Source organism: Oncorhynchus gorbuscha, linkage group LG13 (assembly GCF_021184085.1).
Source record: "Oncorhynchus gorbuscha isolate QuinsamMale2020 ecotype Even-year linkage group LG13, OgorEven_v1.0, whole genome shotgun sequence".
In the NCBI taxonomy this organism is placed as follows: Eukaryota; Metazoa; Chordata; class Actinopteri; order Salmoniformes; family Salmonidae; genus Oncorhynchus; species Oncorhynchus gorbuscha.
Window position 1 is genome coordinate 100,768,363 of NC_060185.1, and position 12,467 is coordinate 100,780,829.

The window sequence follows — 12,467 nt, forward strand, 5'->3', positions numbered from 1 at the left end:
GTGATGGTGGTGGTAGTAGTAATGATAACAGTTTAGTGATGGTGGTGGTAATGATAACAGTTTAGTGATGGTGGTGGTGGTAGTAAATGATAACAGTTTAGTGATGGTGGTGGTAGTAGTAGTGGTATGGGTGGTAATGATAACAGTTTAGTGATGGTGGTAGTAGTATGTGGTAATGATAACAGTTTAGTGATGGTGGTGGTGGTAATGATAACAGTTTAGTGATGGTGGTGGTGGTAATGATAACAGTTTAGTATGGTGGTGGTGGTAGTAATGATAACAGTTTAGTGATGGTGGTGGTAGTAATGATAGGTGGTGGTAGTAGTGGTATGGTAATGGTAATGATAACAGTTTAGTGATGGTGGTGGTAGTAATGATAACAGTTTAGTGATGGTGGTGGTGGTAGTAGAAGTATGGGTGGTAATGGTAGTAATGATAACAGTTTAGTGATGGTGGTGGTAATGATAACAGTTTAGTGATGGTGGTGGTAGTAATGATAACAGTTTAGTGATGGTGGTGGTAGTAGTAGTGGTAAATGATAACAGTTTAGTGATGGTGGTGGTGGTGGTAATGGTGGTGGTATAACAGTTTAGTGGTGGTGGTGGTAGTAAATGATAACAGTTTAGTGATGGTGGTGGTGTAGTAGGTATGGGTGGTAATGATAACAGTTTAGTGATGGTGGTGGTGGTAGTAATGATAACAGTTTAGGTGGTGGTGGTATAGTAGTGGTGGTGGTAATGATAACAGTTTAGTGATGGTGGTGGTGGTAGGTAATGATAACAGTTTAGTGATGGTGGTGGTGGTAAATGATAACAGTTTAATGGTGGTGGTGGTAGTAATGATAACAGTTTAGTGATGGTGGTGGTGGTAGTAATGATAACAGTTTAGTGATGGTGGTGGTGGTAATGATAACAGTTTAGTGATGGTGGTGGTAGTAGTAATGATAACAGTTTAATGGTGGTGGTATGATAACAGTTTAGTGATGTGGTGGTGTAGTGGTATGGGTGGTAATGATAACAGTTTAGTGATGGTGGTGGTGGTAGTAATGATAACAGTTTAGTGATGGTGGTGGTGGTAGTAATGATAACAGTTTAGTGATGGTGGTGGTAGTAATGATAACAGTTTAGTGATGGTGGTGGTAATGATGATAACAGTTTAGTGATGGTGGTGGTGGTAGTAGTGGTATGGGTGGTAATGATAACAGTTTAGTGATGGTGGTGGTAGTAGTGGTATGGGTGGTAATGATAACAGTTTAGTGATGGTGGTGGTAGTAGTAGTAACAGTTTAGTGATGGTGTGGTAATGATAACAGTTTAGTGATGGTGGTGGTAGTAGTAATGATAACAGTTTAGTGATGGTGGTGGTGGTGGTAATGATAACAGTTTAGTGATGGTGGTGGTGGTAGTAATGATAACAGTTTAGTGATGGTGGTGGTAGTAGTAATGATAACAGTTTAGTGATGGTGGTGGTAGTAGTAATGATAACAGTTTAATGGTGATGTGGTGGTAGTAATGATAACAGTTTAGTGATGGTGGTGGTGGTAGTAATGATAACAGTTTAGTGATGGTGGTGGTAGTAGTAGTGGTATGGGTGGTAATGATAACAGTTTAGTGATGGTGGTGGTAGTAGTAATGATAACAGTTTAGTGATGGTGGTGGTGGTGGTAGTAATGATAACAGTTTAGTGATGGTGGTGGTAGTAGTATGATAACAGTTTAGTGATGGTGGTGGTGGTAGTAGTTTAGGTATGGGTGGTAATGATAACAGTTTAGTGATGGTGGTGGTAGTAGTGGTATGGGTGGTAATGATAACAGTTTAGTGATGGTGGTGGTGGTAGTAATGATAACAGTTTAGTGATGGTGGTGGTGGTAATGATAACAGTTTAGTGATGGTGGTGGTAGTAATGATAACAGTTTAGTGATGGTGGTGGTGGTAGTAGTTTAGGTGGTGGTGGTAGTGGTATGGGTGGTAATGATAACAGTTTAGTGATGGTGGTGGTAGTAATGATAACAGTTTAGTGATGGTGGTGGTAGTAGTAGTGGTATGGGTGGTAATGATAACAGTTTAGTGATGGTGGTGGTGGTAGTAATGATAACAGTTTAATGGTGGTGGTGGTGGTAATGATAACAGTTTAGTGATGGTGGTGGTAGTAATGATAACAGTTTAGTGATGGTGGTAGTAGTGGTATGGGTGGTAATGATAACAGTTTAGTGATGGTGGTGGTAGTAGTAGTGGTATGGGTGGTAATGATAACAGTTTAGTGATGGTGGTGGTGGTAGTAATGATAACAGTTTAGTGATGGTGGTGGTAGTAGTAGTGGTATGGGTGGTAATGATAACAGTTTAGTGGTGGTAGTAGTAGTGGTATGGGTGGTAATGATAACAGTTTAGTGATGGTGGTGGTGGTAGTAATGATAACAGTTTAGTGGTGGTGGTGGTGGTAGTAATGATAACAGTTTAGTGATGGTGGTGGTGGTGGTAGTAATGATAACAGTTTAGTGATGGTGGTGGTGGTGGTAGTGGTATGATAACAGTTTAGTGATGGTGGTGGTGGTAATGATAACAGTTTAGTGATGGTGGTGGTAGTAGATAACAGTTTAGTGGTGGTGGTGGTAGTGATGGTGGTGGTATGATGGGTGGTAATGATAACAGTTTAGTGATGGTGGTGGTAGTAGTAATGATAACAGTTTAGTGATGGTGGTGGTAGGTAGTGGTAAATGATAACAGTTTAGTGATGGTGGTGGTAGTAGTAATGATAACAGTTTAATGGTGGTGGTAATGATAACAGTTTAGTGGTGGTAGTAATGATAACAGTTTAGTGATGGTGGTGGTAATGATAACAGTTTAGTGATGGTGGTGGTGGTAGTAATGATAACAGTTTAGTGAAATGATAACAGTTTAGTGATGGTGGTGGTAGTAGTAATGATAACAGTTTAGTGATGGTGGTGGTGGTAATAGATTTAGGTGGTGGGTGGTAATGATAACAGTTTAGTGATGGTGGTAGTAGTAATGATAACAGTTTAGTGATGGTGGTGGTAGTAGTAATGATAACAGTTTAGTGATGGTGGTGGTAATGATAACAGTTTAGTGATGGTGGTAGTAGTGGTATGGGTGGTAATGATAACAGTTTAGTGATGGTGGTGGTAGTAGTAATGATAACAGTTTATGGGTGGTAATGATAACAGTTTAGTGATGGTGGTGGTGGTAGTAATGATAACAGTTTAGTGATGGTGGTGGTAGTAGTAGTGGTATGGGTGGTAATGATAACAGTTTAGTGATGGTGGTGGTAGTAGGGTGGTAATGATAACAGTTTAGTGATGGTGGTGGTAGTAGTGGTAATGATAACAGTTTAGTGATGGTAATGATAACAGTTTAGTGATGGTGGTAGTAGTAAATGATAACAGTTTAGTGATGGTGGTGGTAGTAGTAGTGTATGGTGGTAATGATAACAGTTTAGTGATGGTGGTGGTAGTAGTAGTGGTATGGGTGGTAATGATAACAGTTTAGTGGTGGTAGTAGTGGTATGGGTGGTAATGATAACAGTTTAGTGTGGTGGTGGTTTAGTGATGGTGGTGGTAGTGTATGGGTGGTAATGATAACAGTTTAGTGATGGTGGTGGTAGTAATGATAACAGTTTAGTGATGGTGGTGGTAAGTAATGATAACAGTTTAGTGATGGTGGTGGTGGTAGTGGTGGTGGTAGTAATGATAACAGTTTAGTGATGGTGGTGGTAGTAGTAGTGGTATGGGTGGTAATGATAACAGTTTAGTGATAGTAGTGGTATGGGTGGTAATGATAACAGTTTAGTGATGGTGGTGGTAGTAGTGGTATGGGTGGTAATGATAACAGTTTAGTGATGGTGGTGGTAGTAGTAATGATAACAGTTTAGTGATGGTGGTGGTGGTAGTAATGATAACAGTTTAGTGATGGTGGTGGTGGTAGTAGTGGTATGGGTGGTAATGATAACAGTTTAGTGATGGTGGTGGTGGTAATGATAACAGTTTAGTGATGGTGGTGGTAGTAATGATAACAGTTTAGTGATGGTGGTGGTAGTAGTAGTAATGATAACAGTTTAGTGATGGTGGTGGTGGTAAATGATAACAGTTTAGTGATGGTGGTGGTAGGTGTAGTAGTAACAGTTTAGTGATGGTGGTGGTAATGATAACAGTTTAGTGATGGTGGTGGTGGTAGTAGTAATGATAACAGTTTAGTGATGGTGGTGGTAGTAGTAGTAAATGATAACAGTTTAGTGATGGTGGTGGTGGTAGTAGTAGTGATGGTGGTAATGATAACAGTTTAGTGATGGTGGTGGTGGTAGTAATGATAACAGTTTAGTGATGGTGGTGGTGGTAATGATAACAGTTTAGTGATGGTGGTGGTAGTAATGATAACAGTTTAGTGGTGGTGGTAGTAGTAGTGGTATGGGTGGTAATGATAACAGTTTAGTGGTGGTGGTAGTAGTAGTGGTATGGGTGGTAATGATAACAGTTTAGTGGTGGTGGTGGTGGTAGTAATGATAACAGTTTAGTGGTGGTGGTGGTAGTAATGATAACAGTTTAGTGATGGTGGTGGTGGTAATGATAACAGTTTAGTGGTGGTGGTAGTAGTAATGATAACAGTTTAGTGATGGTGGTGGTGGTAATGATAACAGTTTAGTGATGGTGGTGGTAGTAATGATAACAGTTTAGTGGTGGTGGTAGTAGTAGTGGTATGGGTGGTAATGATAACAGTTTAGTGATGGTGGTAGTGGTATGTGATAACAGTAGTAGGTAGTATGATGGTGGTGGGTGGTAATGATAACAGTTTAGTGATGGTGGTGGTGGTAGTAGTGGTATGGGTGGTAATGATAACAGTTTAGTGATGGTGGTAGTAGTAATGATAACAGTTTAGTGATGGTGGTGGTAGTAATGATAACAGTTTAGTGATGGTGGTAGTAGTAATGATAACAGTTTAGTGATGGTGGTGGTAGTAGTAATGATAACAGTTTAGTGATGGTGGTGGTAGTAATGATAACAGTTTAGTGATGGTGGTAGTAGTAATGATAACAGTTTAGTGATGGTGGTGGTGGTAGTGGTGGTAGTGGTAATGATAACAGTTTAGTGATGGTGGTGTAGTAATGATAACAGTTTAGTGATGGTGGTGGTAGTAATGATAACAGTTTAGTGATGATAACAGTTTAGTGATGGTGGTGGTAGTAGTGGTATGGGTGGTAATGATAACAGTTTAGTGATGGTGGTGGTGGTAGTAATGATAACAGTTTAGTGATGGTGGTGGTAGTAGTAGTGGTATGGGTGGTAATGATAACAGTTTAGTGATGGTGGTGGTAGTAGTAATGATAACAGTTTAGTGATGGTGGTGGTGGTAATGATAACAGTTTAGTGATGGTGGTGTAATGATAACAGTTTAGTGATGGTGGTGGTGGTAGTAATGATAACAGTTTAGTGATGGTGGTGGTGGTAATGATAACAGTTTAGTGATGGTGGTGGTAGTAATGATAACAGTTTAGTGATGGTGGTGGTAGTAGTGGTATGGGTGGTAATGATAACAGTTTAGTGATGGTGGTGGTGGTAGTAATGATAACAGTTTAGTGATGGTGGTGGTGGTAGTAATGATAACAGTTTAGTGGTGGTGGTGGTAGTAGTAATGATAACAGTTTAGTGGTGGTGGTGGTGGTAGTAATGATAACAGTTTAGTGATGGTGGTGGTGGTAGTAATGATAACAGTTTAGTGATGGTAGTAGTAGTATGGGTGGTAATGGTAACAGTTTAGTGATGGTGGTAGGTAGTGGTATGGGTGGTAATGATAACAGTTTAGTGATGGTGGTGGTGGTAATGATAACAGTTTAGTGATGGTGGTGGTGGTAGTAATGATAACAGTTTAGTGATGGTGGTGGTGGTAATGATAACAGTTTAGTGATGGTGGTGGTAGTAATGATAACAGTTTAGTGGTGGTGGTAGTAGTAGTGGTATGGGTGGTAATGATAACAGTTTAGTGGTGGTGGTGGTGGTAGTAATGATAACAGTTTAGTGGTGGTGGTGGTAATGATAACAGTTTAGTGATGGTGGTGGTGGTAATGATAACAGTTTAGTGATGGTGGTGGTAGTAATGATAAACAGTTTAGTGGTGGTGGTAGTAGTAATGTGGTGATGGTGGTAATGATAACAGTTTAGTGATGGTGGTGGTGGTAGTAGTTTAGTATGGGTGGTAATGATAACAGTTTAGTGATGGTGGTGGTGGTAGTAATGATAACAGTTTAGTGATGGTGGTGGTAGTAATGATAACAGTTTAGTGATGGTGGTAGTAGTAATGATAACAGTTTAGTGATGGTGGTGGTGGTAGTAGTGGTATGGGTGGTAATGATAACAGTTTAGTGATGGTGGTAGTAGTAAAGATAACAGTTTAGTGATGGTGGTGGTGGTAGTAGTGGTATGGGTGGTAATGATAACAGTTTAGTGATGGTGGTGGTAGTAGTAATGATAACAGTTTAGTGATGGTGGTGGTGGTGGTAATGATAACAGTTTAGTGATGGTGGTGGTGGTAATGATAACAGTTTAGTGATGGTGGTGGTAGTAATGATAACAGTTTAGTGGTGGTGGTAGTAGTAGTGATAACAGTTTAGTGATGGTGGTGGTGGTAATGGTGGTGGTGGTGGTAATGATAACAGTTTAGTGATGGTGGTGGTAGTAGTAGTTTAGTATGGGTGGTAATGATAACAGTTTAGTGATGGTGGTAGTAGTAGTGGTATGGGTAATGATAACAGTTTAGTGATGGTGGTGGTTAGTATAACAGTTTAGTGGTGGTGGTAGTATGGTTTAGTGTGGTAGTAATGATAACAGTTTAGTGATGGTGGTGGTGGTAGTAATGATAACAGTTTAGTGATGGTGGTGGTAGTAATGATAACAGTTTAGTGATGGTGGTAGTAGTAATGATAACAGTTTAGTGATGGTGGTGGTGGTAGTAGTGGTATGGGTGGTAATGATAACAGTTTAGTGATGGTGGTGGTAGTAGTGGTATGGGTGGTTAGTTTAGTGATGGTGGTGGTGGTAGTAGTGGTGGTGGTAGTGGTAATGATAACAGTTTAGTGATGGTGGTGGTAGTAGTAATGATAACAGTTTAGTGATGGTGGTGGTGGTAATGATAACAGTTTAGTGATGGTGGTGGTGGTAATGATAACAGTTTAGTGATGGTGGTGGTAGTAATGATAACAGTTTAGTGGTGGTGGTAGTAGTAGTGGTATGGGTGGTAATGATAACAGTTTAGTGATGGTGGTGGTGGTAGTAACAGTTTAGTGATGGGGTGGTAATGATAACAGTTTAGTGATGGTGGTGGTAGTAGTAATGATAACAGTTTAGTGATGGTGGTGGTAGTAATGATAACAGTTTAGTGATGGTGGTGGTGGTAATGATAACAGGTATGGTGGTGGTAGTAATGATAACAGTTTAGTGATGGTGGTGGTAATGTAGTAGTTTAGTATGGGTGGTAATGATAACAGTTTAGTGATGGTGGTGGTAGTAGTGGTATGGGTGGTAATGATAACAGTTTAGTGATGGTGGTGGTGGTAGTAGTGGTATGGGTGGTAATGATAACAGTTTAGTGATGGTGGTGGTAGTAGTAATGATAACAGTTTAGTGATGGTGGTGGTGGTGGTAATGATAACAGTTTAGTGGTGGTGGTGGTGGTAGTAATGATAACAGTTTAGTGATGGTGGTGGTGGTAGTAGTGGTATGGGTGGTAATGATAACAGTTTAGTGATGGTGGTGGTAGTAGTAATGATAACAGTTTAGTGGTGGTGGTAGTAGTAATGATAACAGTTTAGTGATGGTGGTGGTGGTAATGATAACAGTTTAGTGATGGTGGTGGTGGTAGTAATGATAACAGTTTAGTGATGGTGGTGGTAGTAGTAGTGGTATGGGTGGTAATGATAACAGTTTAGTGGTGGTGGTGGTAGTAATGATAACAGTTTAGTGATGGTGGTGGTGGTAGTAGTGGTATGGGTGGTAATGATAACAGTTTAGTGATGGTGGTGGTGGTAGTAGAAGTATGGGTGGTAATGATAACAGTTTAGTGATGGTGGTGGTAATGATAACAGTTTAGTGATGGTGGTGGTAGTAATGATAACAGTTTAGTGATGGTGGTGGTAGTAGTAGTGGTATGGGTGGTAATGATAACAGTTTAGTGGTGGTGGTGGTGGTGGTAATGATAACAGTTTAGTGGTGGTGGTGGTAGTAATGATAACAGTTTAGTGATGGTGGTGGTAGTAGTAGTGGTATGGGTGGTAATGATAACAGTTTAGTGATGGTGGTGGTGGTAGTAATGATAACAGTTTAATGGTGGTGGTGGTAGTAGTAGTGGTATGGGTGGTAATGATAACAGTTTAGTGATGGTGGTGGTGGTAGTAATGATAACAGTTTAGTGGTGGTGGTGGTGGTAGTAATGATAACAGTTTAATGGTGGTGGTGGTGGTAATGATAACAGTTTAGTGATGGTGGTGGTGGTAGTAATGATAACAGTTTAGTGATGGTGGTGGTGGTAATGATAACAGTTTAGTGATGGTGGTGGTAGTAGTAATGATAACAGTTTAATGGTGGTGGTGGTAGTAATGATAACAGTTTAGTGATGGTGGTGGTAGTAGTGGTATGGGTGGTAATGATAACAGTTTAGTGATGGTGGTGGTAGTAGTAATGATAACAGTTTAGTGATGGTGGTGGTAGTAGTAATGATAACAGTTTAATGGTGATGGTGGTGGTGGTGATGGTGGTGGTGGTAGTAATGATAACAGTTTAGTGATGGTGGTGGTAGTAGTGGTATGGGTGGTAATGATAACAGTTTAGTGATGGTGGTGGTGGTAGTAGTGGTATGGGTGGTAATGATAACAGTTTAGTGATGGTGGTGGTAGTAGTGGTATGGGTGGTAATGATAACAGTTTAGTGATGGTGGTGGTAGTAGTAGTGGTATGGGTGGTAATGATAACAGTTTAGTGATGGTGGTGGTAGTAGTAATGATAACAGTTTAGTGATGGTGGTGGTGGTGGTAATGATAACAGTTTAGTGGTGGTGGTGGTGGTAGTAATGATAACAGTTTAGTGATGGTGGTGGTAGTAGTAATGATAACAGTTTAGTGATGGTGGTGGTAGTAGTAATGATAACAGTTTAATGGTGATGGTGGTGGTAGTAATGATAACAGTTTAGTGATGGTGGTGGTGGTAGTAATGATAACAGTTTAGTGATGGTGGTGGTGGTAGTAGTGGTATGGGTGGTAATGATAACAGTTTAGTGATGGTGGTGGTAGTAGTAATGATAACAGTTTAGTGATGGTGGTGGTGGTGGTAGTAATGATAACAGTTTAGTGATGGTGGTGGTAGTAATGATAACAGTTTAGTGATGGTGGTGGTGGTAGTAGTGGTATGGGTGGTAATGATAACAGTTTAGTGATGGTGGTGGTAGTAGTGGTATGGGTGGTAATGATAACAGTTTAGTGATGGTGGTGGTGGTAGTAATGATAACAGTTTAATGGTGGTGGTGGTGGTAATGATAACAGTTTAGTGATGGTGGTGGTAGTAATGATAACAGTTTAGTGATGGTGGTGGTGGTAGTAGTGGTATGGGTGGTAATGATAACAGTTTAGTGATGGTGGTGGTAGTAATGATAACAGTTTAGTGATGGTGGTGGTAGTAGTAGTGGTATGGGTGGTAATGATAACAGTTTAGTGATGGTGGTGGTGGTAGTAATGATAACAGTTTAATGGTGGTGGTGGTGGTAATGATAACAGTTTAGTGATGGTGGTGGTAGTAATGATAACAGTTTAGTGATGGTGGTGGTGGTAGTAGTGGTATGGGTGGTAATGATAACAGTTTAGTGATGGTGGTGGTAGTAGTAGTGGTATGGGTGGTAATGATAACAGTTTAGTGATGGTGGTGGTGGTAGTAATGATAACAGTTTAGTGATGGTGGTGGTAGTAGTAGTGGTATGGGTGGTAATGATAACAGTTTAGTGGTGGTAGTAGTAGTGGTATGGGTGGTAATGATAACAGTTTAGTGATGGTGGTGGTGGTAGTAATGATAACAGTTTAGTGGTGGTGGTGGTGGTAGTAATGATAACAGTTTAGTGATGGTGGTGGTGGTGGTAGTAATGATAACAGTTTAGTGATGGTGGTGGTGGTGGTAGTAATGATAACAGTTTAGTGATGGTGGTGGTGGTAATGATAACAGTTTAGTGATGGTGGTGGTAGTAGTAATGATAACAGTTTAATGGTGGTGGTGGTAGTAATGATAACAGTTTAGTGATGGTGGTGGTAGTAGTGGTATGGGTGGTAATGATAACAGTTTAGTGATGGTGGTGGTAGTAGTAGTGGTATGGGTGGTAATGATAACAGTTTAGTGGTGGTGGTGGTGGTAGTAATGATAACAGTTTAGTGATGGTGGTGGTGGTAGTAATGATAACAGTTTAATGGTGGTGGTGGTAGTAATGATAACAGTTTAGTGATGGTGGTAGTAGTAGTGGTATGGGTGGTAATGATAACAGTTTAGTGATGGTGGTGGTGGTAGTAATGATAACAGTTTAGTGATGGTGGTGGTAGTAGTAATGATAACAGTTTAGTGATGGTGGTGGTGGTAATGATAACAGTTTAGTGATGGTGGTGGTGGTAGTAGTGGTATGGGTGGTAATGATAACAGTTTAATGGTGGTAGTAGTAATGATAACAGTTTAATGGTGGTAGTAGTAATGATAACAGTTTAATGGTGGTAGTAGTAATGATAACAGTTTAGTGATGGTGGTGGTAGTAGTAATGATAACAGTTTAATGGTGATGGTGGTGGTGGTAATGATAACAGTTTAGTGATGGTGGTGGTAGTAATGATAACAGTTTAGTGATGGTGGTGGTAGTAGTGGTATGGGTGGTAATGATAACAGTTTAGTGATGGTGGTGGTGGTAGTAATGATAACAGTTTAGTGATGGTGGTGGTAGTAGTAGTGGTATGGGTGGTAATGATAACAGTTTAATGGTGGTAGTAGTAATGATAACAGTTTAATGGTGGTAGTAGTAATGATAACAGTTTAGTGATGGTGGTGGTAGTAATGATAACAGTTTAGTGATGGTGGTGGTAGTAATGATAACAGTTTAATGGTGGTGGTGGTGGTAATGATAACAGTTTAGTGATGGTGGTGGTAGTAATGATAACAGTTTAGTGATGGTGGTGGTGGTAATGATAACAGTTTAGTGATGGTGGTGGTAGTAGTAATGATAACAGTTTAATGGTGGTGGTGGTAGTAATGATAACAGTTTAGTGATGGTGGTGGTGGTAGTAATGATAACAGTTTAGTGATGGTGGTGGTGGTAGTAATGATAACAGTTTAGTGATGGTGGTGGTAGTAGTAATGATAACAGTTTAGTGATGGTGGTGGTAGTAGTAATGATAACAGTTTAGTGATGGTGGTGGTAGTAGTGGTATGGGTGGTAATGATAACAGTTTAATGGTGGTAGTAGTAATGATAACAGTTTAATGGTGGTGGTAGTAGTAATGATAACAGTTTAATGGTGATGGTGGTGGTAGTAATGATAACAGTTTAGTGATGGTGGTGGTGGTAGTAGTGGTATGGGTGGTAATGATAACAGTTTAGTGATGGTGGTGGTGGTAGTAATGATAACAGTTTAGTGATGGTGGTGGTGGTAGTAGTGGTATGGGTGGTAATGATAACAGTTTAGTGATGGTGGTGGTGGTAGTAATGATAACAGTTTAGTGATGGTGGTGGTGGTGGTGGTAATGATAACAGTTTAGTGATGGTGGTGGTGGTAGTAATGATAACAGTTTAGTGATGGTGGTGGTGGTAGTAGTGGTATGGTTGGTAATGATAACAGTTTAGTGATGGTGGTGGTGGTAGTAATGATAACAGTTTAGTGATGGTGGTGGTAGTAGTAGTGGTATGGGTGGTAATGATAACAGTTTAGTGGTGGTAGTAGTAGTGGTATGGGTGGTAATGATAACAGTTTAGTGATGGTGGTGGTAGTAGTGGTATGGGTGGTAATGATAACAGTTTAGTGGTGGTAGTAGTAGTGGTATGGGTGGTAATGATAACAGTTTAGTGATGGTGGTGGTGGTAGTAGTGGTATGGGTGGTAATGATAACAGTTTAGTGGTGGTAGTAGTAGTGGTATGGGTGGTAATGATAACAGTTTAGTGGTGGTAGTAATGATAACAGTTTAGTGATGGTGGTGGTGGTAGTGGTATGGGTGGTAATGATAACAGTTTAGTGGTGGTGGTGGTAGTAATGATAACAGTTTAGTGATGGTGGTGGTGGTAGTAGTGGTATGGGTGGTAATGATAACAGTTTAGTGATGGTGGTGGTGGTAGTAGTGACAGGAGACAGAGAGAGAGACAGACAGAGAGAGAGACGGAGAGAGAGACAGAGACAGACAGACAGATAGACAGAGAGATATCTAGATACATACTTTTCCTCTTGCCAATGTCCATATCT

At 40.3% G+C, this 12,467-nt stretch overlaps 1 protein-coding gene across 1 annotated transcript in view; it reads right to left on the reverse strand.

Moving 5' to 3' along the window:
* Window positions 1–12,467, reverse strand: part of LOC123994225 (magnesium transporter protein 1-like) — a 45,480-nt gene that overhangs the window by 15,364 nt on the left and 17,649 nt on the right. The window contains exon 8 of the mRNA XM_046296762.1: window positions 12,442–12,467. This exon is cut by the window's right edge and continues 49 nt beyond it. Within this exon, the coding sequence (XP_046152718.1) occupies window positions 12,442–12,467 (26 nt within the window). The remainder of the gene's footprint in view (window positions 1–12,441) is intronic.